At 34.4% G+C, this 23,243-nt stretch overlaps 3 protein-coding genes across 4 annotated transcripts; 2 read left to right on the top strand and 1 right to left on the bottom strand.

Moving 5' to 3' along the window:
- Window positions 1-758: 758 nt before the first annotated feature.
- On the top strand, window positions 759-3,592 carry LOC128160682 (hemicentin-2-like). The gene is made up of 6 exons (XM_052824045.1): window positions 759-886; window positions 1,810-1,916; window positions 2,118-2,322; window positions 2,699-2,824; window positions 3,090-3,215; window positions 3,429-3,592. The coding sequence occupies exons 1-6, from the start codon at window positions 787-789 to the stop codon at window positions 3,536-3,538; spliced, it is 774 nt and encodes a 257-aa protein (XP_052680005.1). The 5' UTR covers window positions 759-786; the 3' UTR covers window positions 3,539-3,592.
- Window positions 3,593-5,412: 1,820 nt separating this feature from the next.
- Window positions 5,413-9,999, top strand: LOC128160575 (phosphate carrier protein, mitochondrial-like). Of its 2 annotated transcripts, none has more exons than XM_052823910.1 (7): window positions 5,413-5,485; window positions 5,608-5,737; window positions 6,044-6,348; window positions 6,902-7,083; window positions 7,865-8,037; window positions 8,784-8,894; window positions 9,311-9,999. In XM_052823910.1, exons 2-7 carry the CDS (start codon window positions 5,614-5,616, stop codon window positions 9,469-9,471), a joined length of 1,056 nt encoding a protein of 351 aa, XP_052679870.1. In that variant the 5' UTR covers window positions 5,413-5,485; window positions 5,608-5,613; the 3' UTR covers window positions 9,472-9,999. The 2 variants fall into 2 exon arrangements, with proteins under 2 accessions (XP_052679870.1, XP_052679869.1); XM_052823909.1 differs by lacking the exon at window positions 5,413-5,485 and adding an exon at window positions 5,496-5,517.
- Window positions 10,000-11,372: 1,373 nt separating this feature from the next.
- On the bottom strand, window positions 11,373-21,216 carry LOC128161708 (tripartite motif-containing protein 45-like). The gene is made up of 7 exons (XM_052825073.1): window positions 20,808-21,216; window positions 19,369-19,594; window positions 15,914-16,147; window positions 14,793-15,763; window positions 14,179-14,482; window positions 13,801-13,950; window positions 11,373-13,624 (listed from the first exon to the last, which is right to left on the bottom strand). Exons 1-7 carry the CDS (start codon window positions 21,018-21,020, stop codon window positions 13,548-13,550), a joined length of 2,175 nt encoding a protein of 724 aa, XP_052681033.1. The 5' UTR covers window positions 21,021-21,216; the 3' UTR covers window positions 11,373-13,547.
- Window positions 21,217-23,243: the final 2,027 nt, after the last annotated feature.

Genomic DNA, 23,243 nt, shown 5'->3' with positions numbered 1-23,243 from the left:
AAGCTTACACAGTACATGTATTTTCAACTACTAGTATACATCGCGTTTATTCAAGTACTAGTATTTATAGAAAGAATCTATATTAAAAACCCTCAAGACATATGTCATGTTGTAAATTTTGAATTTAATTGGTTGGTGTAAATGCAAAATGTACAGCATGACAACTCGTAAATTTTGTATTTACATCCACTCAGTAAATTCAAAATTTACAACATGACACAAAATTAGCGGTGGAGAAGCCCAAATCCTAAATCAATTGAATTATAATTCTTTCTCATGTTTTTTCAGCCGGTCCCTTATCCTTTTCTCTGTGTCCCAATGTACATCATCTGGCCAACATCCGATCCGGCCGTTTATCTTATAGTCTTTAATGACAAAAAACAAACAGGACATTCGGCTTCCGAATATGACCCCCATCATCGTAAAGTCAGCATTTTTTTAACAGCTGGGCAACAGTAACTGCCGCGCTTTGCATGGTATGCGTTTTGATTAGTAATAATTTCTCTTCCAGAATAACACAACGCATTCTCTTTTTTTCTATTGGCGAAAAAAATTACCATAAGTCTTTGAATTCGGGATAAAACACATATATGGACGTGGCACTTTCAATTTACGCTATATAATAAAGGGATAACGATATTGAGCGCCCGAGATGGATGCCTTGTATATTGCACAGGCATATATAGAATTAAGTCAGAACTACTCTCCTAATCTTGTTCTAAATGCCTGCATTCAATAATATAAATCCATAAATAACACGGTCCTCCTAAGTCGAGATATTGTTTTATGTTTGGAGGTCGTAATTTGGAACCATTTACCATTATGACGGACGTACAACTTGTCACTACTTTCTGTTTTCTTGGCGGAATCTGTGTTATCTGCTTGGGTAGGTAGATGTAATTCGCGACAATAGCTAGTATACATGTACATGTAAACAGGACATTTTTTAAGGAAATACTTGTGGTCAATCAAGAGAAATTAATTGACGGATTTTAAACCATCGATTAACCCCTTCACGGTAACTGCGGTACTGCTCTTTTGCAGGGAATATGACATACATGTAACTTGGTGAAATATAACATTACGTCAATTGTTTTATTTACGTCATTTAATTATCTACCTACTAAAATTTCGGCAAAGTATATCAATTTGCCCTGCAGGAGAACAGTACCGCAGTTTTCGTGAAGGGGTCTAAAGGGGACGTTTTGTCTTTGTGAAGTTATATTCAATATTATTTCTTGCATGCACTTTTAAGTCAAGTTCAGTTCCAATCAATTAACCAGATGAGTACATTGTATTTAATTAAAAAAAAGCTGTTCTTATACTTCGAATCATTTAATTAGCGAAAGTATAATCTAGAAAATTGATGATCTGCCAAGATTAGTTACTAGTTAATGATTATTAAATATCTAAAAATAGAATTGAGATTAGTCGATCGTAAATATATTTACCCGCAATCTGTTTAAAGTACATGTACTATAACTTCATGACTTCTGAGTAAGAGAAATTTTTCTTAATGAAAAAAGGAATATCTTTCAAAGAGGTATCCGCACTAACGCTCGATTTCTGCCTAATATTCGTATATTTCGGAATTTCGCCAAATCTCCTGATCAGTTTTTAATTCATCTAAGATAGAGAGTTTATTCCATATAAACAATATAAATGTAAAAGGTTAAACTTTTTCAGCTTGATACAATTTTATTATATCATTGCACGTATTACATAATATCAATAAAAGGAATAAACATTTTTATTTGGATGTACAGGCGGATGATGGACATTGATTTTGTGGTACATTTCGATTTTCAGGACGAGTTTATGGACAAGAGCTGAATGGGGACACACAGTCTTTGTCGGTGATCGAAGGAGGGGAGATTACTCTGCCGTGCACGGCGCACAACATCACTGACCAAAAAGTGAGGTCCTTGGTCCAACTGTAATAAACAAACACCCCCCCCCCCACCATGCATTTTTACATTAATAATTTATATTCAAGTGGGCATCGTGGGGGGGGGGGGCAGAAACTTGTTTCCTAGTAAAATATAAATATGTTTCTCTTGAACCTTAAAAGTTATGAAAAGTCATAATTGTCAATTTTTTCTCTTTTCTTAATTGAGGTCTTTTGGTTTCAAAAAGAAGGATTTCCACTATTTGTGCTCAATGAGAGCTATACTGCAGACGATCGGTTTGAACTGGTTCGGTCGAGCGATGACGACTGGGGTCTTCGTATTCATGACGTCAGAGAGGATGACGCAGGAATCTACAGATGTCTGTTGAACACTAATCCAGTGCAGCTTAAAACTCTATATCTGGATGTGCTAGGTATTACATTTCATACACTTTATATTTCAGATTTGAAATATTAAAATTCTTGAGACTGGTTGATGCATTTTATCAACGTTCTCAATAGTTTCTGGGCAAATGTATCAATTTTATATGATCCATGATATCGATAATCTGAAAAAGGGTTAAGTAATTTACATCATTCAGAGATGAAGTTATGTCTTAAATAATCAGCATAAATATTACATATTCCAAACTCTTCTCTATTGAGAAATCGTGTTGATTTCTATCAATTCTGAAACAATTACGTGTAAATAGTTGATGGGAAAAAAATAGATAAATAAACTAAGTGAAACTAGCACTGCAGCTAAATTATATTTTTCATAATGATAAAACATGTAAGTTATCTGATAAGTTCCAGCAAATATTAATAAAACGCTATCCAGTACAACAGTCAGCGCGTCGGAGGGGGAGGATGTGGACCTTTACTGTGACGTCAGAGGAAACCCCAAGCCCCTGGTTAGTTGGATAAGAAAAGGGGGTATGTTTTGTTTTTTCGTGAGCTTGATGCTTTTTATTGACATGTGAAATTTTAAGGGACAAAACGATTATCATAGAGCAGATTACGTTTGGTGAGCAAACATGAAACTTGCTGTCAGATATTACTCTGAGTGGATTTTCAAATGTCTTTATTTAATCTCAAAAATAAAACACCATAGAAACAGAATTTGACATCCATTACTTAAAAAAAAAATCCGTATTTTCATTTGATTCATGATAACTGTGTCAATTTTCTAAATCTGCAGAATATTTTGCTGCGGGGAAAAATCTAAGTCTTCATGACGTCACATGCGACACGGCTGGTACATATACATGTGCAGCTTCAAATCACGTCGGGGAAGCCGTTTATCACAATTTTCAACTTTCAATATGTGAGTTATGGATCTCAATTTGCTATGAAATTTGTTTTAAAGACTATTTTAACTCATAAACAGAAAGAAAAAAAACCGTTTTAAAGCAGATTTTGAATAAAAACGAATGTGAAATGAATTGGTCCAGCCTATAGTACTATAGTAATTGTCAAGAGCATGGAATTTCAATTCTTTTGAATAATTATTCAGTGATTTCTCTTGTTCTACATGTAGGTACAAACGCAGCTAACGTATCATTTGGAGGAAAGGGAGCGGTCTACCTGACCTTTTTTACTTGCCTTCTCTTCAATAGTCATTTTACATCGTTGAAGTTTCTATCTTAATTGTGTTATACGAATACATGTTGTTATCTGATTTATAAAAAATTAAAATTGTTGATGAATAGTTTGTGTTTCATTCTTTAATTCTGACACATTATGTACGTGAGATCCAACTTTTTCAGGAAATTCAATTTATATTTTATAGTTAATCGTACACTTCCTCTTCTCAAGTCCCAGTCCTTCCCAATATTACTTAATCGAAGTTCCAGATGAAATAATGGAATCATTATAGTATATATATTGGTAATAATACACTATCCCCAAAATAAAAAGGCTTTTGCAGTGTGGGCAATATATACGAAAGACGAATAGGGCCAATTATATACCTTCTAATATCAAAACAGAAAAATACTTCAGAGTTCTAGTTAAAAATTCGATCTAACAATTGACTGTTACGAATGAGGGGAGTCACAGTAATGTACATACATATTAACAAGATTTTTTAAGAATCTGGAGGTCATAAATAATTTTTTGAAGGTAATATTAAAATATTGAAAACAAAATTTTAAAAAAATCAATTTTTTTTTCAAACAAAGTATGATAAAGAAACTCAGTGTACAGACAAAAAAAAATTTAATTTTTTTTCAAACAAGGTATGATAAAGAGACTCAGTGTAGACCAAATGCATGTCCGTATATTTAGAAATACAAAGCAAAGAATTATTCAGCAGTACAAAAGATATGACTGATTTTTATGGATTTTTGAAAAATAAATTAAAAAAGCAAAGTTTATATATAGAATTGTGATATGAGAAATAATCACTGGATGATGCATTTTTAATGTTAATAAAAGGCATTAGAATATTGTATACATGATTTGTACCGTATATCATTTAAAGCTGCTTGGTCCGATTTTTTTGTAATTACAGTATCAACATTTTTTCCATACAACTCACTTATCTTCGAAAGTTATGGACTTTCTCCTATTTACACCAGCAGAATCAGTCTCCTTTCAAAGTTAGAAATATTCAAAGTAAATAAAAATAATTTCTCTTTGGGCAAACGAAAAAACAAACCAAAATGCATCACGGGAATGTTTAGAAAAGGAAACCGCTTGGTTTCGTCCCCCGAATGATTGGGGTTATTCAACCCGCATGCTATGCATCGATTGTAAAGAAAGCAGACTTTAGAAATAGTAGCGAAAAAAACGTACACATGTTTATTTGTAATTTGTCTGATCATTTCGACCTTTATTTAAAGCGATGTCAAAGTCGTAATACAATCATACCCGTCTCGTCGTCAGGGGTGAAATTTAACATGAGGCGAAATAACGCGATACCTTTTAATGTCGTTTGTTTTGTAAGCAAATTTTGTACGAATTTTTCTTCATTGAAATTTGGCATAATTGACGGGTAAAACTACTGCAATGTCTATTATTATACATATACTAAGTATATCCATCGTTTAAAAGCGTGCATAAAATTTGATATAAAATCGGACCAAGCAGCTTTAATGCATTATAAATAAAATAATACAGTTTTTATGCTGGTGATAGGCTTAGTTTATTAAATTTCAGCCAGTATACAAAAAGTCATCTCTTAGTTTATATCTTTAATTGTGTACAAAATTGCTTTCTGTCGAGAATTAGAGATTCTAAATAAGATTTTAATCACTGACTTCAAAATAGCCTAGCAGGAAGTTACGCGATAAAAGGTTTTGACATTTACCCTGAGGGAGAGAGAGAGAGAGAGAGAGTGTGTGTGTGCATCACCAATAAAATTAAATTTTCTTTCAAATTATTGTGAAAAAAATCTTAGAATGCTATCCAGGGATCTTAATTACATGGTATGGTGACCAAAATCCATTTCGTATGTCCGTTATTTCATACATGATATTTATTTTAAAAAATTACTTTGACGTCATCGCCATTTAACCAATGGCACTCAAGAAATAACATTTGGCCCGTAACTGTAATAACCGACCCTTCGTTTCGACACGCCATTGAAAGAAGGTTAGAGCTGATACCGGCTTTACTAATTTCGTGTAAATAATAGAAACTTGGAGCTGCAATATGAACAAAAATTGTAGATTGAGTTTTTGTGTAACATATTTACATTTTCTCTCCTTTTACAGGGCATCATGTTCCGTTCTTTGATTGAAACTGCCCGGAATAATCCGCTGGCCAAACCATTCCTTGCAGAGGCCAACTGTCAGACAAAAAGTAGCGATGTAAGTGGAACAGGAATGGCTGCAGCTGCTGTAGGTAAGAAATTTTATTGATTTAAAATTAAGTTAATAAAAGGAGAGCGTGTGTTAAATATTGAATTGCTATTCGGAAAAATTTCCATTCATGAATTGTCTTAACAGACTCGCGGTCATGTCAAGGGCGTATGATCATGTCAAAATTATTTCACTATAAGCAGTCTTTCTTAGAAAAATCTTTTGGATATTAAAGATAATTTGTATCAGTTCCCTTCTATTAAGAATATGTTTAACTTACATCCAGATTTTCAAGTCATTCGTCAGTTATTGTTTCATTTTGAAATTTTGCCCTTATTTATTTTTCAAGAGGAAACAAGCTGTGAATTTGGATCCAACAAATACTATGCCCTGTGTGGTTTTGGTGGAATTCTCAGCTGTGGTATCACACACACAGCAGTGGTCCCCCTTGATCTGGTGAAGTGTCGTATCCAGGTCAACCCCGAGAAATATGGAGGCATCGTCAATGGGTTCAGACTGACCGTCCAAGAAGGCGGTATGAAAGAATTGGCCAAAGGATGGGCACCCACAGCCATTGGCTACTCAGCACAGGGGCTTTGCAAGTTTGGTTTCTATGAAGTTTTCAAGATTGTGTATGGAAACGCTATGGGAGAGGTAATTAGTGTTTTCTTTTCATAAGAGAAAAATTATCTTCATTGAGAATGAACTGAAAGATATAGAATGCAAAATAAGAATTCAAATTTCTCTTTTTAATAAAAATTTCATAAAAACTGAAAAATGGTAGTCTATAAAAACATAGTTTCTCAGCATGTACATGCGTAGGTATGGAAAAATAGAATTACTTTTTTATTGTTAAAATTTTCGGAGGAAGGGGTGAAATTTTTTTTATTTCTTAGACCACTGTATGAAAACCAAAGTTTTAGGTAGACTACTAGCTGCAAGTAGTGTAGCACTCTCAAATTTTTTATATCCAACATTTTCTGGGTAGGGTTACAATTCAGATTATTCTAAAGGATCTCCATAATGGTGCAGAATTTTTTTTTTTGCCACTGATTATAACAGATGAAATAGATTGCTTTTCCGTTGGATCTTTTTGGACAAATTTATATTTTCAAAAGTCTAGATCTAGAACTGAGATTTAAACCATTGGATCAGAGAGTAATGAAATTTTGTTGCATTTGTTGCTCACTTGCTTCTATACTTCTAGGAAAATGCTTTCTTGTGGAGGACATCCCTGTATTTGGCAGCCAGTGCATCTGCTGAGTTCTTTGCCGACATTGCCCTGTGTCCCATGGAGGCCGTCAAGGTCAGAATCCAGACACAGCCTGGGTGGTCCTCAACACTCCGAGAGGGATTCCCCCGAATTCTTAAAGAGGAGGGAATTAATGGGTAAATCTATGAAGGCTTTGAAAAGGTTATACATCTTCTCAGGCCAGTTTCTTTTAAAATTGATGTAAGGGAAAGGCATTTCACATAATTGATTGTACACATTGTGCTGCACCATATTGTGAAAACACATAATTTTTCTTTTGGCTCAAAGTAATTTTTCACATCAAAAAGTTTTTAAAAATCTGAATTGGCTTTATACCTCTGTATTTTTATTTTATTCAATTTTTTTTTTGCATTTCAAAGATTGCATGACTTATTCCCCTTGAATAGCTCTGTACCACATTTTGAATGTCATGGTAAATTTTGTTTCTATCAAAACAGTTACTTAAAACCTTCTATTTGAACTAAGCTCAAGTTTATGAGTATCAAGATCAAAACACAATAAAATACCTGTATCCAAATATTACTTCAAGAACATCTACAAATCCAAGGATATCCAAATTAAATATGCTTTGTTCTGCATATTCACTTCTAGATAGGTCCGGTGTTTGAGCCATAGATTGTAACTTTTTTATCAGTATCTTAAAAGCTTTACATAATCACATTTCTCCTGTATTTTCTAAGACCAATTTAGTTGAATGGTGCAAAACTTTATCATAGAAAGATTTTCCTGCAACAAATTTTTTGCTTGTTCTATTCTCCTGTTCAAGATTTTGATAAGAACAATGCATTATAATGAAATTGCCATATTTCATCACAATGTTAGTAATATTAAAGTGTATTAGATCAGCACATTAACCAAAAGAAGTGTAGCTAAGACAAGTTTGGACTTTGATTGTAGTTTCTACAAAGGACTGGTTCCATTGTGGGCGCGACAGATCCCCTACACCATGATGAAGTTCTCCTGCTTTGAGAGGACACTGGAGGCCCTGTATAAATATGTTGTGCCAAAACCACGCTCAGAGTGCAACAAGTCAGAACAGTTGATGGTCACATTCACTGCTGGTTATATTGGTAAGTGGAGGAGAGCAGTGGAATAAAAATTATGATTGCTTGCAACTTTGAGAGGAAACTTTTTCAAAGAAAAGGTTGTTTTGTTCACCGATCCTTAGCCTCAAAGTATTTTTTTCTTCATAAAAATGGTTTTTTTTTTTCAAACTTTAATAAATGAAATAAAATTGAAAGAAATTTTGGGATGGTATCAATGCATTTATCCATGAAGTAATTACAATTTTAACCATGAAGGATATACTGGAATAAATATACAAGTTTAGATCAAATTAGGGGGGAAAAAAATGGCTGTACTGGTGCATCGTTGGTTCGATCCCCTATATCTTTATGTTATGGGTCTTCATGGAGCCACTAAGCCAAGCAGTTCATTGAACAGCTGTGTATTATGTCAACACTACAAAACTAGTTTATATTAAAGACAGATTTATGGTACAAATAAGAAAAATTCCATATAATTAAGAGCTATTGAAAATTGCTGATGATGAGAGATTGTAAGAATTTGCTGATCTCTATTCCAAAAACAATTCCATAAAGCTACTGTTTTTGTCTTTTTATTTTTTTTGCTTTTCCATACAGCAAATAAATATGATGAAAAAAAGGAAACACCTCTGATTTGGAGTAATCTATAATTTTCAACTCCTTATAGATAAATTGCATGTTTGTTAATTTGTACACCTTTAAAACTAGTCAAGCTTATGGAGAGCATTCTTACAAGAGGAGATACACTCACTGGATCTGTTTGTTTACAGCTGGAGTGTTCTGTGCCGTTGTGTCTCATCCAGCTGACACCATTGTATCCAAACTGAACAACGCTCCAGGAAGCAACTTCGTCAGTGCAGCTAAGGAATTAGGATTGAAGGGTAAGGATGGGTATTATTTATTCCGTTTAACACACTATCATATTGTTCTTTGATTATTTTAAACATGGTATGATATAAATATGGTTAAAGATCCAAAAGCATCTTTTAATGTTTAACAATTGTTCAGCTTAGGCCAAAATAAAATTATTGTTTGTTTGGAATTGCCTCCTGCCTCATTGAGATACCCCAAGCTGATAAAATTTTATTAGCAAAGAATGAAACTTTTTTGATATGGATATCTTTAATTTTTTCCCAATATTTACCGAGTTAAACTTCAAGTTTGGAAAAAAAAATTGCCTCCCTTCTCTCCTGGATCTAGAAACCCCCAGGAGGCAATTCCAAACAAACATTTCTCTAAATAATGTTTTAATATGAGTAAATTTATCAAAACTGATTGGATGAAATGTTTGTAACAGGAATGTGGAAGGGACTTGGCCCCAGGATCATCATGATCGGTACACTGACCGCCCTGCAGTGGTTCATCTACGACTCTGTCAAGGTCTACTTCCGCCTGCCCCGACCCCCACCGCCCGAGATGCCCGAGTCTCTCAAACGCAAGCTCGCACAGCAACAATAATGACAAAATAGCTCTAGGATCTAATTCAAATTGAACATTGACAATTTAAAGAAAAAAGCCAGTGTATTTAAGGATTATATTTTTATCTGCTTTAGGAAAAAAGGAATTTTCTTATTTTATGGATGCATACATGTATGTTTACATTTTTGTGAACTTGACCATGTTTACATTTTTCAATGAACTAAGACTTTTATAATCACAACCTAAAATATGTTTTCTTTTGTTGTGGATTTGCAAGATATTACTAATTTTTCTTCAGTATTTCAAATTTTGATGGATTTTCAGAACTTCCATTATGGGGAAATTGGTAGAAATTGTGATATGTGTGGATTTTTACTCTACCTGGTTTCCCAGAAGACACTTGTGTTTGTACAATGGCTGATCGCTAGCCAGTTTATAGGGTTTTTTTCACTCTTAACTTATTCTATAACAGCGCAGATCTGTGGATGTATCAACGTTTCATTTACCTTGTCACATCATATCTTGTTAATTTTTGACAAAATAACATTAAAAACGAGAGTGAATTAATTGTGATTTTGTTTCTTTTTTGTTTTGCAAAGGCTAAAAATAGTTGCAGTAGCTTTATATATTTGGAGTCAAATTATTTGTAAACTTTCCAGTTATTAAACACTAGCATCTCATTTTTCATGTTAAATACTGAAATCTGATTGGTTTAGACGCAGTTGATATCTGTTCTATTACCCTCAGCGTCAGCAACACACTTAGCAACGGGTAACAACGAATTGTTACATGCGCATAGAGTTTGCCGTGGAATTCAGGTCAGTTCTATATAAAAGCGCTAAAAAAATCTCTTAAATTAAGACATTTAGTGTAATAAAATAAATAGTGCCTGTTTGGGAGGAAAACAGTTGAAATTCGCGTCGGTTGACAATGGTGTCAATTTCAACTGTTATTCTCCCAAACAGGCACTATTTATATAATAGGAAATCCCCATAACTATCACCAATGTATAACAGGACCAATGATTGTTCCATAATCAACAATGAAGGAAGAAAAAAAGTACTAGTATATCATGCTGACAATCTTGGAATGAAATATTTGGGTACAGTTTTATACTCATTTATTGAAAAATCAATTATTTATTCATTCTTGTAAATCTGGCCCCGAGGTTATAAAACTTTCTTGAGTACGATCTCGTACTCCAAATCGTACTCCGTGCTCTAAATCATACTCGTACTCAAGGTATCGAGGTTATAAAACTTTTTCATACTCATACTCGTACTCCGGCTGAGTACAAAACGGCGATTTTCTGAGTAAGCTTTGAAGCTTTCTCAAAGTCGTACTCAAGACATTTAATCTAAATAAAATGCAGTGCAAACATATAATATTGTTCATATTGTAACGTTGCTGTATTACATGCTATAATTTAATCATATATACATGTATATGAATTAAAATGGAAAGTTTTTACCATTTTATTAATGACATATCTACATGTAGATATAATGGAGGTGAATTTAAGAGTAAGGGCGAACTGCAACCAAGATTATCAAAATAACTCTTAGATAGTTTACTACTATCGTTGAATAGCTCGACTTTTTAAGAATTCTGTTTTTAGTCAAATACGACCATACATCCCATCATTTAAAACAAAGAAATCAATGTACATGTATCGTTATTAATCAATTTCAATCAGATGTACTTGCTGGGTCCCTTTTTGATTATAGTGAAGAAGTAGGTTAGTTCTAAACATTACAAAGGATGGGGGATGCATAAAGGTCTAACACTTTCTATTACTTACTTATTAATCAAATATCAGTTATGTTGCATGCCACAAAACTTGGAAATTAAGGGAAACATTTTATAGAATAAGCGGTAAATCAGTGGCGGAGTAAAGCAGGTCGCACCCGGCGCCCCCCCCCCCTCCCCAAACGGCCCTCAAAAAATTGTCCAAATAAAATTAAATATCATACTCCTTCTAGCAAAGAAAATGTACAACTTGCGAGTCTTAATTATCTTTTTTTTTAACTTGGGGAATTTCTCTTCATTAGACTGATTTCAATAACGCGTGTGTTCAATGGTGTAACTAAAAAACCCAGAAAAAAAACATTGCGGTTACGGTGTCGTTGTGTTCAAATATGACCAGTCACCCATATACCCACCTTTAAGTAATTGGTTATACTAACTAGTGTTTTAACGACTCTTCCATTGTTATTATAATATAAGCTGGTATATATAGTTATCTTTTATTAAAACTTCATTAATTTACATTGTCCCATTGAACTTTATTTTTAAACTGATTAATTTACAGTCATTCGAAAGAAAAAACAATAAAAAGATATGTTTCTTGGATTTCTACAAGACAGAGGGATTTGATGACTGTAGGTCTTAAATCTACAAACCTTTAAAAATTGTAAATAATTTTATTACTTTTAGTATACCGGTAATCACGAGAAGAAATATCTCAAACGTCTATTTGAATATCAATGAAATTTTACCATGGAACATCACCTACCTTACGATCTTTAGAGAGGATTATTGTTATTCTATGCAATCGATTGAAAATACATGTACTTCTTGTGATAAAATAGCTTCTTCGCATTTTCATGTGAGAAATTTTTCTCTATATAGCTTAGCTGTGGGAATATTCATCTCTTAAATTGTTTTATTTCATTAGCAAGTAACTATTTAGATAAAGTAACCAAATATTTATGTCAAATGCATTAAAATTAACACATGTATTTCGAATTTTTTAATGATGAATAGGAAAAGGCTTGCTCAAAAATATCATATGATTAAAAATGACACAGTACGTGTATGTATTAATTCTAAACACACATTTTCAGGCCTTGACTAAGTGAGAAAAACTTGAACCATCAATAAAACCCCACAAAAAGGGTTACAGCAACTTTAGTACACAGTTTCCTTGAACACGTTGTTTCGGTTTAACGTGGTCCTCACATTGGAAATTTCAAAAATATTTCAATTACTGAATTTTCTTACTCTCGTGCACATTTCCAAAAATATTGAAATGAGAAACTTTACGTGTGTCCTTGGCTTTTGGCATATGTTCATTGATGCAATTCCAACCCCAACTCCCACCCCACCCCTTCAAGATATTATGTTTTTTTTCTCACAAGAATTAATTAGGGCAAATATAGTATGTTGCAATTAAATTGGAATACCGATATAATTTCCTTAGTTTATACTTTCTGAGTGTGAAAATAAACGAATTTTCTCAGTATTTTTGTGATTTTCCCAAGTATATGTTTGTATTTTTTAATTAAACTCTTTCCTGTTTTTCTTAATACAGGAACTGCTCACTAAATATCTTAAGAGATATCCACTTGGGGACAGTGACTTCCAGTTTTGTATTGGCGTCGTGTCTGACCTTTTCCTGGCATGTAAAATATCAAAATCGTTAAAAAGCCAGGAAAACTTAAGATATATCGAACTAAATTCTATGTTGAAATACTCTTTTCATATCCGTGTAAATTCTTACTTCTTTCTTTTATATTCATATCAGAGAGAGAGAGAGAGAGAGAGAGAGAGAGAGAGAGAGAGAGAGAGAGAGAGATTTGACATAAACACAATTTGTTGATCATTTTACCAATTACACTGGATTTATCAAAAATTCATAAGTTATAGATGCAGACACATTTCCATGCTTGCAGATGAAGAAGGTAATATGTGCATGTAAATAATGTGTTACATTTTGTTGATAAATAATTAATCTGAATACATGTACAGTTTGCCTACATGCCAGGACTATTTACATGAATTACCGATCTCTGTCTTTCTCCGGAGACGTAAAATTTCACCGATCGGCTTTTGGAGCATACTCCAAATAGTACTCAGCGGAGAACGTACTCCAAAACTTTTATAACCTCGGTTTTTAGAGTCGTACTCAGTGGAGTACATACTCGGAGTACGGAGTACGAGTTGGAGTATGAGTATGGAAAAAGTTTTATAACCTCGGGGCCAGATGCCAATTTATAATGCCACAAACAAAACTTTCTCCTTAATGCTATTGTTAACAGTAGTGTATCTGTAGAGAACTTCACAACACATTAGTGGTACGTTGAACAATATCACATTCTGCAGCATCTTGGCTTTCAAGCATCTGTCTCGTCCAAATCAAGGGAGATAACCTTCTGTGCCTGGCCCAGCGGTAAGGTAGACCGGAGGTACACTGAAACCAAGATATTGAAAAACGGTTAATTCAACAGGATAAATATAACAGTTACAAAAATGTATATGTCACTGTTGAATTGATGCATACAATGTATAGTTGCTAGTACATGTATTTGAAAAGGTATTATCTCCAACTCTTGAGTACTTCATAAAAGTTAATGCTGAATCAGATACCTCGAGTTCGGTCAAACTCGGCAGATGCAACAATGGTGTCACCCATGTAGACACTGAGTAGGTGGCGCCCTAATCCGCTGACGTCAGCTGTGACGTCAATCAGAGAATAGTCGTCCTGTCTTGGCGTCAGAACACAGCTGATGGTATTTCCTGTAGGAAAATTTCATACAATTACCAGGTTAAGACTATAGAGCAACTGCAATAATTGAGTACAAAATTATATATTATCAGATAAGATGTTGAAAGTGGGCAAAGGTGATATCAGTTCTTCTGCTAACTGCAGATATGTAGGTCACTGGTCTGGAAAAAATTGGATGTTCATTCAATTTTTTTTTCCAGACCAGTGGGCTACCTTTAGATCTGGAGGTACTCTTCTACCTTTTGTGTCTTTGATGGTCGCTCTCATCACAGCAGAGTCAATTTTGATCGGAATCCCTCGGTAGTCTTGTGGTATCACTGTGAACCTGACCGAGTCATCCTCCCAGTAAGTTTCGTCCACTATGGTCACTGATTTGCCTGGAGAGATGGAAGAGGACCAGATCTGGGCGCTGTGTGCCACAACCTGCTCCAACTTTGACTCCAAGGAGTCATCGTAGAAACCGAAGGTCGGAAGCTCACGTGGACTGGCCTCGTATACCCCAGTAGCAAGTTTATCGAGTCTCTTCAAGACGATCCTCTCCGTCTGCAATTACGTATACAAATTGTATTAACCCATGCATCGTAAGCGATTTTCTTTCTAGTTTGACAAAAGTACACAATATAAAGGACAATCGTATATAACATCTTCATCTTTGCTAGATAAGTGTTCCTAATCCTATCATGGGTGTGTTAAGAGTGAAGGCAAAATTAGATACTTTGACTAGTGCACACGACAAACATTCAACAAAAAGTGCAGAAAATTTTGTTTAGCATTAAAAAAATTTATACCATGGTTGTTTTTACAAAATTAGGCAAAACCCCAAGAACCAGTAGTAGAAAAAACACCACATTACCTGCATGAAGGCAACTGAGTTTGGAGACACCAAGACACAATCCGTTACATCTTCGGCGTCCTCCATTTGTTTCTTCAGAGCAACAAGCCCCGTTGTTTGTTCTTCCAACATCTCTAGTTTCGTTTTAGCCACCTTCTGTAACTCCGTCTTTAGTTCGATCTTATTCTTTTCAAGTACCTTCATTAAGCTTTCGAATGTCGAATCAATGTTTTCGGCCACTCGCTGTGCAGTATCCTCGATACTTTTCTTTTCGATCTCAATTCGTTCGATAGTTTCAGCGACGTTCTTCTGCTTTTCATGGATTGCGTTTTTAAGCCTGTAAACCTGCTGACGTTTTTCTCTTGCAATGTTTTCTATCTCCACAGCCTTGTGTCTGTCCATCTCTTCACATTTCTCTAATAAGCACGTTGCACACACTGGCTCCATACAAGGTTCGGCGGTACAGTAAAATTTCAAACTATTTTCAGAATGACGCTTGCAAATCACATTTCTCTTGAAAACGTCTAATTTTTTACCACGTTTGATATCATCAATGGGCGAAAGAGCGTGTTTCTTTGTTGCCGTGACTCTTTGGTGCGCTTCTTGGCATTCGGGACATAGCCATTCTGCACACCTAATACATCTGTGCGTTGCAACCTTGTCTGGACACACGCTACAATTCAGCCTGTAGTTTTCGTCATTTAGATTACGGAAATCCAAGATATCAAATCTAGTCAAATCTTCGGGACATTCTTTTTCTACATCATCGATGTTAAATCTACTATCACAGACTGGACATTGAACTGTATCAACGGTATTCGTTTCATCTAAGCACTTGGAGCAGAGAGTATGAAGACACGGTAGAAGTCTAGGGCGCCTGAAATCCCGCGCGAATGGCTCAGAACATTTCTGACACTGAAGGTACCTATCCGGCGTGTCACGTGACTTTAATTTGTCTAGAAGACTGTCCAATGCTCCATCAATTTGTCCATCTGAAAAAAAAAATCAGAACTGACTACAAGTACTAGTATCTGGGTGTTTAGTGTATTGTTACAAAACACTTCTAGCTAAAACTGTCAAGTGTTGTGAAGAGAAACCTGAATTGCAGAAATGCGTGATGATTTGGTAAGGTAAAGTCATACCATCTAAATCAACTGCCTTTGGTTTTGAGATTGATTTCTTGTGAACGATATGAGTGAATATGGCATGTTCCTCTTCCAGAGATCTCTCCTCCCTCCCCAGATGTACGTCCAGCACGCAGTCCCACGGCATCTCGTACGTGTATCCCCCGCTCCTCTCCCTCCCTACAGCCTCGGACGCTGTGGAACTAGCTATACTTATTCTTCCGACGATTTCAAACGCTATCAGGCGATACGCTTTAAAAGAAAGTTTCATATCAATGCTATATTTCTGAAGTCAACGATTTGTTGGGCAAAATGTTGTCAAATTGAAAATTTTGAATTTCCCGTGTGGGCGTGAATGCATAATTTCCAATGAATTTTCGTTTAGTACTAGTATATCCATTCAGTAAATTCTAAATACTTAATATGAATTGACTCTACATTATATTGTCACTGGGTGGGTGTAAATACAAAATAAATTTTGTATTTACACCCAACCAGTAAATTCAAAACTTTTAACATGACAATATAACCAAACATATTTGTGCGTGGATGCGTGCTAATAAGGCTCAACTACTTCTTATTGTATTAATGAATGAAAGTTCTCTAAACTATCAAATGTTAAGAAATATAAAAATCATCATTGTACAGATACCAGGCTTGGGGCGAATTACATTGTAAAGTAATGCATTACATTACCATTACTTCATGAATTTGGGCATTAAATTACCATTACCATTACTTGATTTTCTTGAAGTAATGCATTACATTACCATTACATGAGTAAAGTAATGCATCACCATAACCATTACTTTGTTTTAAAAAAAGTAAAGCTAATAAAGAGTTTTTGCAAATGTTTCAAATATAAAACACTCCTTAACATATCTACAGGTTCATGCTCAGTATTAGGTTCAAATTCAATGACTATACAAGAGTCATTCGATCTTTATTTGCTCAATATATAATCATCTTGTGGCATTATGAACAACATATTACATAAGTAAAATGATATTTATAGATATTTGGCATGATACAATGTAGGATACAAAATAGAGACACAGAATTACATGCATAACAAAAAACAATTTATGGAATAATGTTGCGGTTATCAAATGCTAATATATAAATAGTGCCTGTTTGGGAGGGTAACAGTTGAAACCCTCCCAAACAGGCACTATTTATATAATGTTACCCGTTTCCAAGTGCGTTGCTAACGCTGGGGGTAATAGTAAATATTATTAACTGCGTCTTAACCAATCAGATTTCAGTATTTAACATGAAAGTATAACAAATAGAGATATTTCCCCAGATTACACAAATCTTTATAATTTTGGACACTTAATTGTATTAATTCATAAACAGATGTTTTCCCAGTTATATTTCTTGAGATACTGTATTTGAATCGTATTTCTTTCTACTGAGGACACTTTAAGACAAAAGATTGCTGTTGCACTTTATGATCGAAGTTTCAAAGGGTTCATCTTTTAACTGCATCCTGTTAGTTTGAAATTCTTCCCAGCTATACTAAATAAATGTTTTACAGGAGCAGTCAAAGCTTTGACTGAAAAGTACTGTTTGACGATCTTTATCTTAGGATATATTAAGTGCAATAATAGAAAAAAAACATGAATCTTGTATTTTCTATCAGTCCAAATTAATGTACAGTGTACTTAATATACAAGAGAGAGAGAGAGAGAGAGAGAGAGAGAGAGAGAAAGAGAAAGAGAAAGAGAGAGAATAAGTAAGTAAAATTATTTTCAAATGGGTTATAATATCGGAAGTGATATTGATTTTCATCATGAATGGACAGTGCATTCATTTTGCTTTTAAAGGTGCATGTCTGTCTCCTATTCTATTGGGACATAGCGAAGGGAAGGGGATTGGTTGTTTAGCACTTCATATAACAATAGATTGTTTTGATACTTAGATTATCCTTATTATTATTATTATTATTATAGATTATTTCTTATTGAAGTGCAAACTAATTGGAGTAAATTGTTAAAATGATTAAAAACTCTTAATAACAACACTCTTAAAAATGTTATGAAATTGTGCTGTTATATTTAGTAATATTAACAATTCAAAAATGAATTTTTAAAAATCTTTTTTAATAATACAATTAAAATATTTTTAACTCAAGAATTATTTCTTTCTTCTTAAAAAATAAATTTAGTCAAATTCAATTTCAACGATTCATTTACCGGGTATTCATCACATTTTTTTATAGTGAACATGCATAAATAAGCATAGTAATGCAAAGTAATGCCAGCATTACACTAGATTTTGGAAAGTAATGAATTACATTACCATTACTTGTAATGTAATTTGTGGCATTACACATTACTAGCATTACTTTGATAACATGTAATGCATTGCAATGCATTACCATTACATTTAGCATTACCCCAAGCCTGACAGATACCATATATTTGTCAATTATTATCATAGCTCGGTGGTTAAGGTATCGGGATTGTAAATCGCATATTCCTTTAGTTCAAATCCCCCGAGGCTTATGTTCATATTTACTGAACAAAGAAGATGGGGGAATAAGATGGCGCAACTGCCCATTTGGTTTAGTTGTAAAATACATGCACAATTTCAAATCTAACATTTAATTCAATTAAATATATTTGATATGTTATAATACAAGTTTACAAAAGGGTAATTTCTAACTATATTCAGTTTGAAATATTTCAAAAAGCGATAAAAAAAAATATATATATTCTGAAGTTTTGGTGGTATCGAACCCACAACCTAAAAACCCAAGTTCTATAAAGTTACCTAATGTATGGAGCTCTAACCACTGAGCCATATCATTCACAACAAAGTGCGTTGTTTAAAATGCTATATGAGACGTTGGCCACGAATTTACGGACTTGTATTATTTTTCTCAAACGTTCATTTGTTGGGCTACAAAATGACATTTTTGAAGTATAGTGGGTCATCTCTCCACATTTTTGTTGATTAAAATCAGTTTTTAAACCGCATTTAGACTATGACAAAAATATGGAGCTCAGACCCACTCTATAAAAGAAAAGGCATTGAAGTTATAAAAAAATAGCACTATTTGGAGCTTTTGACACGCATACCCAGTTTAAATCAACCTATTTCAAGTATCTAAAATGTCTAAAGGTTACAAACCGATGTTACGTTAGATATACATTGTTTTTAATCTTTTTAAAAAAAAAATTAATGATATTTTGATTTTGCAGAATCTAATCATTCCTCATATGGGCATTTTACACGCCTTATTCAACCATCTTCTTTTAGAAAATCATATTTTTACCGAATTGCTCAGTTTTGCCTATTTGACTCAAATACTTCTTACGCATCGACCATGGTACCTTTCAAAATCAAATCGTTTTCTGCTGATTTGAAAAATTATTTTTAAAAACAGTTAGCCACCCTAATTAATTATTTTTTACGGTTTGATACGAGCATGTTATATATATAATAAAAGTAAACCGGACACGTACAGTGCTCGGGTTGGATATTACGTCGCCTACACTCCCCCAGGGTGCTGAACGTGACCTGTAGGAGCTCCAGGAACCGGTCACAATGCTCGTCCTCCTTACAGAAGTGTACCGTCACACAGCGCTCTATGGCGCCATAGCGCCGCGAGAACTCGTACCAGTACTGGTCCTTGGTTATGTAGTGGAGGTTGTCCGCCAAAATGTTGTTCAGATCCAAGTCCATCCTCACCTTATAGACGAAAACAAGATTGATATTGCATTACACTGGCATCTAAATTTCTGATACATTATAGCAGTCATCGTCGCAAGCCACAGGATTTGTCACTGTTGTGTCCATTCTATTTGAAAACCCGTGGCTTGCGACGATGTGTATATATAGCAATATGACTGTGAGATTATATCAAACTGCATCATAATATAGTTACATCTACCGAGTATGATTCCCTCTATTTTTTAAGGAAACTTATCGTAATTCATAGCTCTGTTGAAACCGACAGAACTGAAATCTACATCGTTTATCGATTGGTCGAAACCCACAGCGACCTGAGTAAAATCATGGACTGCACGAAATATATAATCATGATGATGCCAGGCTCTAATTCCCATACGAGACGATTTGGGTGTACGTTTCTTTTAGTGAACGTACTGATGTACATTTACAGTAATTAAGTTAATTTTACTTACATTCTGTTTACAACCATCCTCTCATTAATTTGTTTAAAGTAAGATGTAAATAGAAACAATAAAATGCTTTCTTTAGATTAAAAAAAAGTTACAAATATATCCCGCCTGAATCACCAAATGTTTAAAATGATGCACATTGTGAAAAACCATGCTCTCTCTCTCTCTCTCTCTCTCTCTCTCTCTCTCTCTCTCTCTCTCTCTCTCTCGTTTTAAAATTAAATTTCTAATCACTATGGACTCTCCACCAACATGCTGCATGTTTAGATCGTTACTTGAATGACAGTTTATATAACTCTCAATCTAATTATTATACGGGCATCGGTCGTTCTGCGTTCATGTATTACTTAACTGTTAAAAGTGTTTCAGAATTAATACTAAAATATACTTAAAGTGATATTCTTTAATACACATCAATCTTTTAAATTCATTTTGTTGGGACAAAATTGGATTACCAGTATGAAATGTCTCTGTGAATCCAGGCGTAAAATAGGGAAGTATCACTCCACAATAATGAATAAGTTTTCTGTACTTGTATATCATACACAAAATGAAGGTGAAATTAAATCTTAGGGTACTCATATCTAAAATTAAGATTGCAAGTCTGTCCCATTCTGAAATAGGACACATTGTTACACAGAAAATCATTTATTACTTTTGTCCATTGAAAATCAGTGTACATACTAAATGCTTTTTAGTTTTAATTAATTTTAAACTTTTATGTACATAATTTGTTGACTTCATCTCCACGTGCGCCCTACCTTCTGCTGACCCGGTATGTCCAGAATTGACCTAGTTTTAGTCTGGGACAAAGCTGTGGTTTGAATCAGGTATACGTCACAGCGTCCGAACGAATGCAACTCACATTTCACAGCGGAAGTACCCGATTCTGGTATGGACGACGGGATGTAGATTTCACAAGTTGTCGAACAGACGACATTCTCGTCCCGGTAAATACCTCCCAAACGGCTCATGTTTAGTTATAATTCAGAAAAAAAGACAACATATTGGTCACATACGAACAGTTGTTAAAAACAGCTGTCGGAAAAATAGCATCTATGAATCACACCTGTCAAAAGGCTCGTGCTATTTACGCGTAAACAAAATCTACTGACACACGAGATTAAATTGGCCTATATAAGGCACAAATATACAAGCTGTATTTGTGGCACGCGTGGATGATCACTTGTACTTATCACATATTTTAGCTAAGCAGTAGTGGGTTTTTTCCTCAGTGACGAACTCGTATCCCGAAGCACTGTGGTTACATAAAATTACTTGTAACTGGGTAAAGCTATAAATGTGGAGATCATTTTACTACGATATACAAATTAAGACGATCATTTATCAAGCACACCATTAGCAAATCGAATCTAAATATATAAAACAAAATATATTTTCATCTTACATTTCATATCTGAAATATAAGACATTTTTTTGCGTATTATTCAAATTTTTACTTAGATATGACACTGGCGAAAGGTACATGAAACAAAAAATCAAGATTGAATTTCGAGTCTGCAACCTCGCATATACTTCCTTGTTAAAAACCTGACCCATGTGTAACCCCCTTCCTCGAAATACGTGTATTTGAGATTGATCGTATAATAATACTATTGCATATGTAGCATTTATTTATCAATTTAATTAACAAAGATTTCACAGCAAGCAGATACAATTCTTTAGAGAAAGAAGAAAAAAGGTGATGTGTAGAGTAAACATGATCATGCATTAGTATATATAGGTAGACGTACATTTAATTAGATTATTTCCATGTAGGTAAAATGATAAATGAACAGAGATATCCAAATACAAGTATCAAGTAACATGGTTTACATAAGACAGAGCGGGGAGTGGGCTTCGGTGCAGCGCCCCAGCAGGAAGCAATGGATCCGCTCCTGGTTTATGCAATGCTGTTCTATCACCAGGTGTGCCGTGTTCACACACAGCTTGTTGTGACACAGGTGGCTGACTTCCCCCTCAACATCCCGGAACTGGGACCTTGTCAGACCCCTCTCGACCATCAGCGCCACCCGGTGGGCCTTCTCGAGTTTCCTGCCCTCCACGGGCCACTTGACAGACTGGAGTCCATACCCACTGTACGACACGTTACCCGTCCACAGGACGCAGGAGTTCTCCCCCGGCTGATGTTTACTTTTCTTTTTTAATTTAAATTGAAGATCGCGGAAAAATGCGTCCATAAATGCATGTTACTATCTGTACCTATCAAATGACAGTCCGAAATAAACGGAATGATAGCGTCTTTCCCGACTTTTTAAACTTTTTTTTTATTGATTTGTATACTAATTAAGATACAAGGCTTAAATTCTGCCGTGAACCGCCTGTATGTATATATACCCCCAGTCAGTCTTAAGTTTCTGTTCAGATGCATTTGTGTAACTAAGTTTATCTTGCAAGAAATTAAAGCCATATTACATAAAATATGAATTCTGTTACATGTACGTACGTCCATTTTTACAATCTTTTTCCTGTGACTGTGTTTGTATACCTTTGTCGATGTGTACATGAATATACATTTACTTTGTTTATGATATAGCATGTTCCTATTGAACCAAATTATTTGGTTTGAGTATTTGGTTTGCTAAATCAGAAAAAAACAACCAAAAAACAAACAAACAAACGAACAAACCAAAAAAAAAACCCAAAACAAAACAAAGAAACGCTCAATATATAAGAAATGAACTCAATGTCTACCAAAGTTATTTAAAAGTATAACCTGGGTTGGGGCAGTTTACGCTTTATAATTAATCCGCGAAGCGTATCATAATCAAAGTACCGAAGAACTGACCGGAGTTGATTTTATCGACGTTTATTTATTTAAAATTCAATGATATGTTATTTTGCATGACAAGTGAAGGTATTTTCTAATCTGTATTTGAATTACGCACATTTTTATAATATGAATTTTCGGACTTTTTCGACACAAGAATGTTGATAAAACCCCATATGAATCATGTTAAGTAATATTTAAAGATAGAATTAATTTAGTTCAATCAAACTATGTATCAGTGATAGATATATTTCTGGAAAATTTAGGGATCCAAGCAATATTGAACTCTCGTCTCGTTCAACCAAACGCTCGGCTATCGCCGTTAATCTCCGACAAGCAAGAGAGACTCTCTGCTTGTCGGAGATTTACGGAGACAGCCGAGCGTCGAGTTGAACGAGACTACATT

Source organism: Crassostrea angulata, chromosome 8 (assembly GCF_025612915.1).
Source record: "Crassostrea angulata isolate pt1a10 chromosome 8, ASM2561291v2, whole genome shotgun sequence".
Taxonomy (NCBI): Eukaryota; Metazoa; Mollusca; class Bivalvia; order Ostreida; family Ostreidae; genus Magallana; species Magallana angulata.
This window is presented reverse-complemented; position numbering and strand designations above follow the sequence as displayed.

Excerpts from the sequence above, each read along its gene's own strand:
- LOC128160575 (XM_052823910.1), top strand. The coding sequence starts at position 5,614 with ATGTTCCGTTCTTTGATTGAAACTGCCCGGAATAATCCGCTGGCCAAA. Across the intron at positions 5,738-6,043 it reads AATGGCTGCAGCTGCTGTAG|AGGAAACAAGCTGTGAATTT; the intron begins GTAAGAAATTTT and ends TTATTTTTCAAG. Across the intron at positions 8,038-8,783 it reads ATTCACTGCTGGTTATATTG|CTGGAGTGTTCTGTGCCGTT; the intron begins GTAAGTGGAGGA and ends GTTTGTTTACAG.
- LOC128160682 (XM_052824045.1), top strand. The coding sequence starts at position 787 with ATGTTTGGAGGTCGTAATTTGGAACCATTTACCATTATGACGGACGTA. Across the intron at positions 887-1,809 it reads AATCTGTGTTATCTGCTTGG|GACGAGTTTATGGACAAGAG; the intron begins GTAGGTAGATGT and ends TTCGATTTTCAG. Across the intron at positions 3,216-3,428 it reads CAATTTTCAACTTTCAATAT|GTACAAACGCAGCTAACGTA; the intron begins GTGAGTTATGGA and ends TTCTACATGTAG.
- LOC128161708 (XM_052825073.1), bottom strand. The coding sequence starts at position 21,020 with ATGAGCCGTTTGGGAGGTATTTACCGGGACGAGAATGTCGTCTGTTCG. Across the intron at positions 19,595-20,807 it reads ACATACCGGGTCAGCAGAAG|GTGAGGATGGACTTGGATCT; the intron begins GTAGGGCGCACG and ends TTCGTCTATAAG. Across the intron at positions 15,764-15,913 it reads AAAGGCAGTTGATTTAGATG|ATGGACAAATTGATGGAGCA; the intron begins GTATGACTTTAC and ends TTTTTTTTTCAG.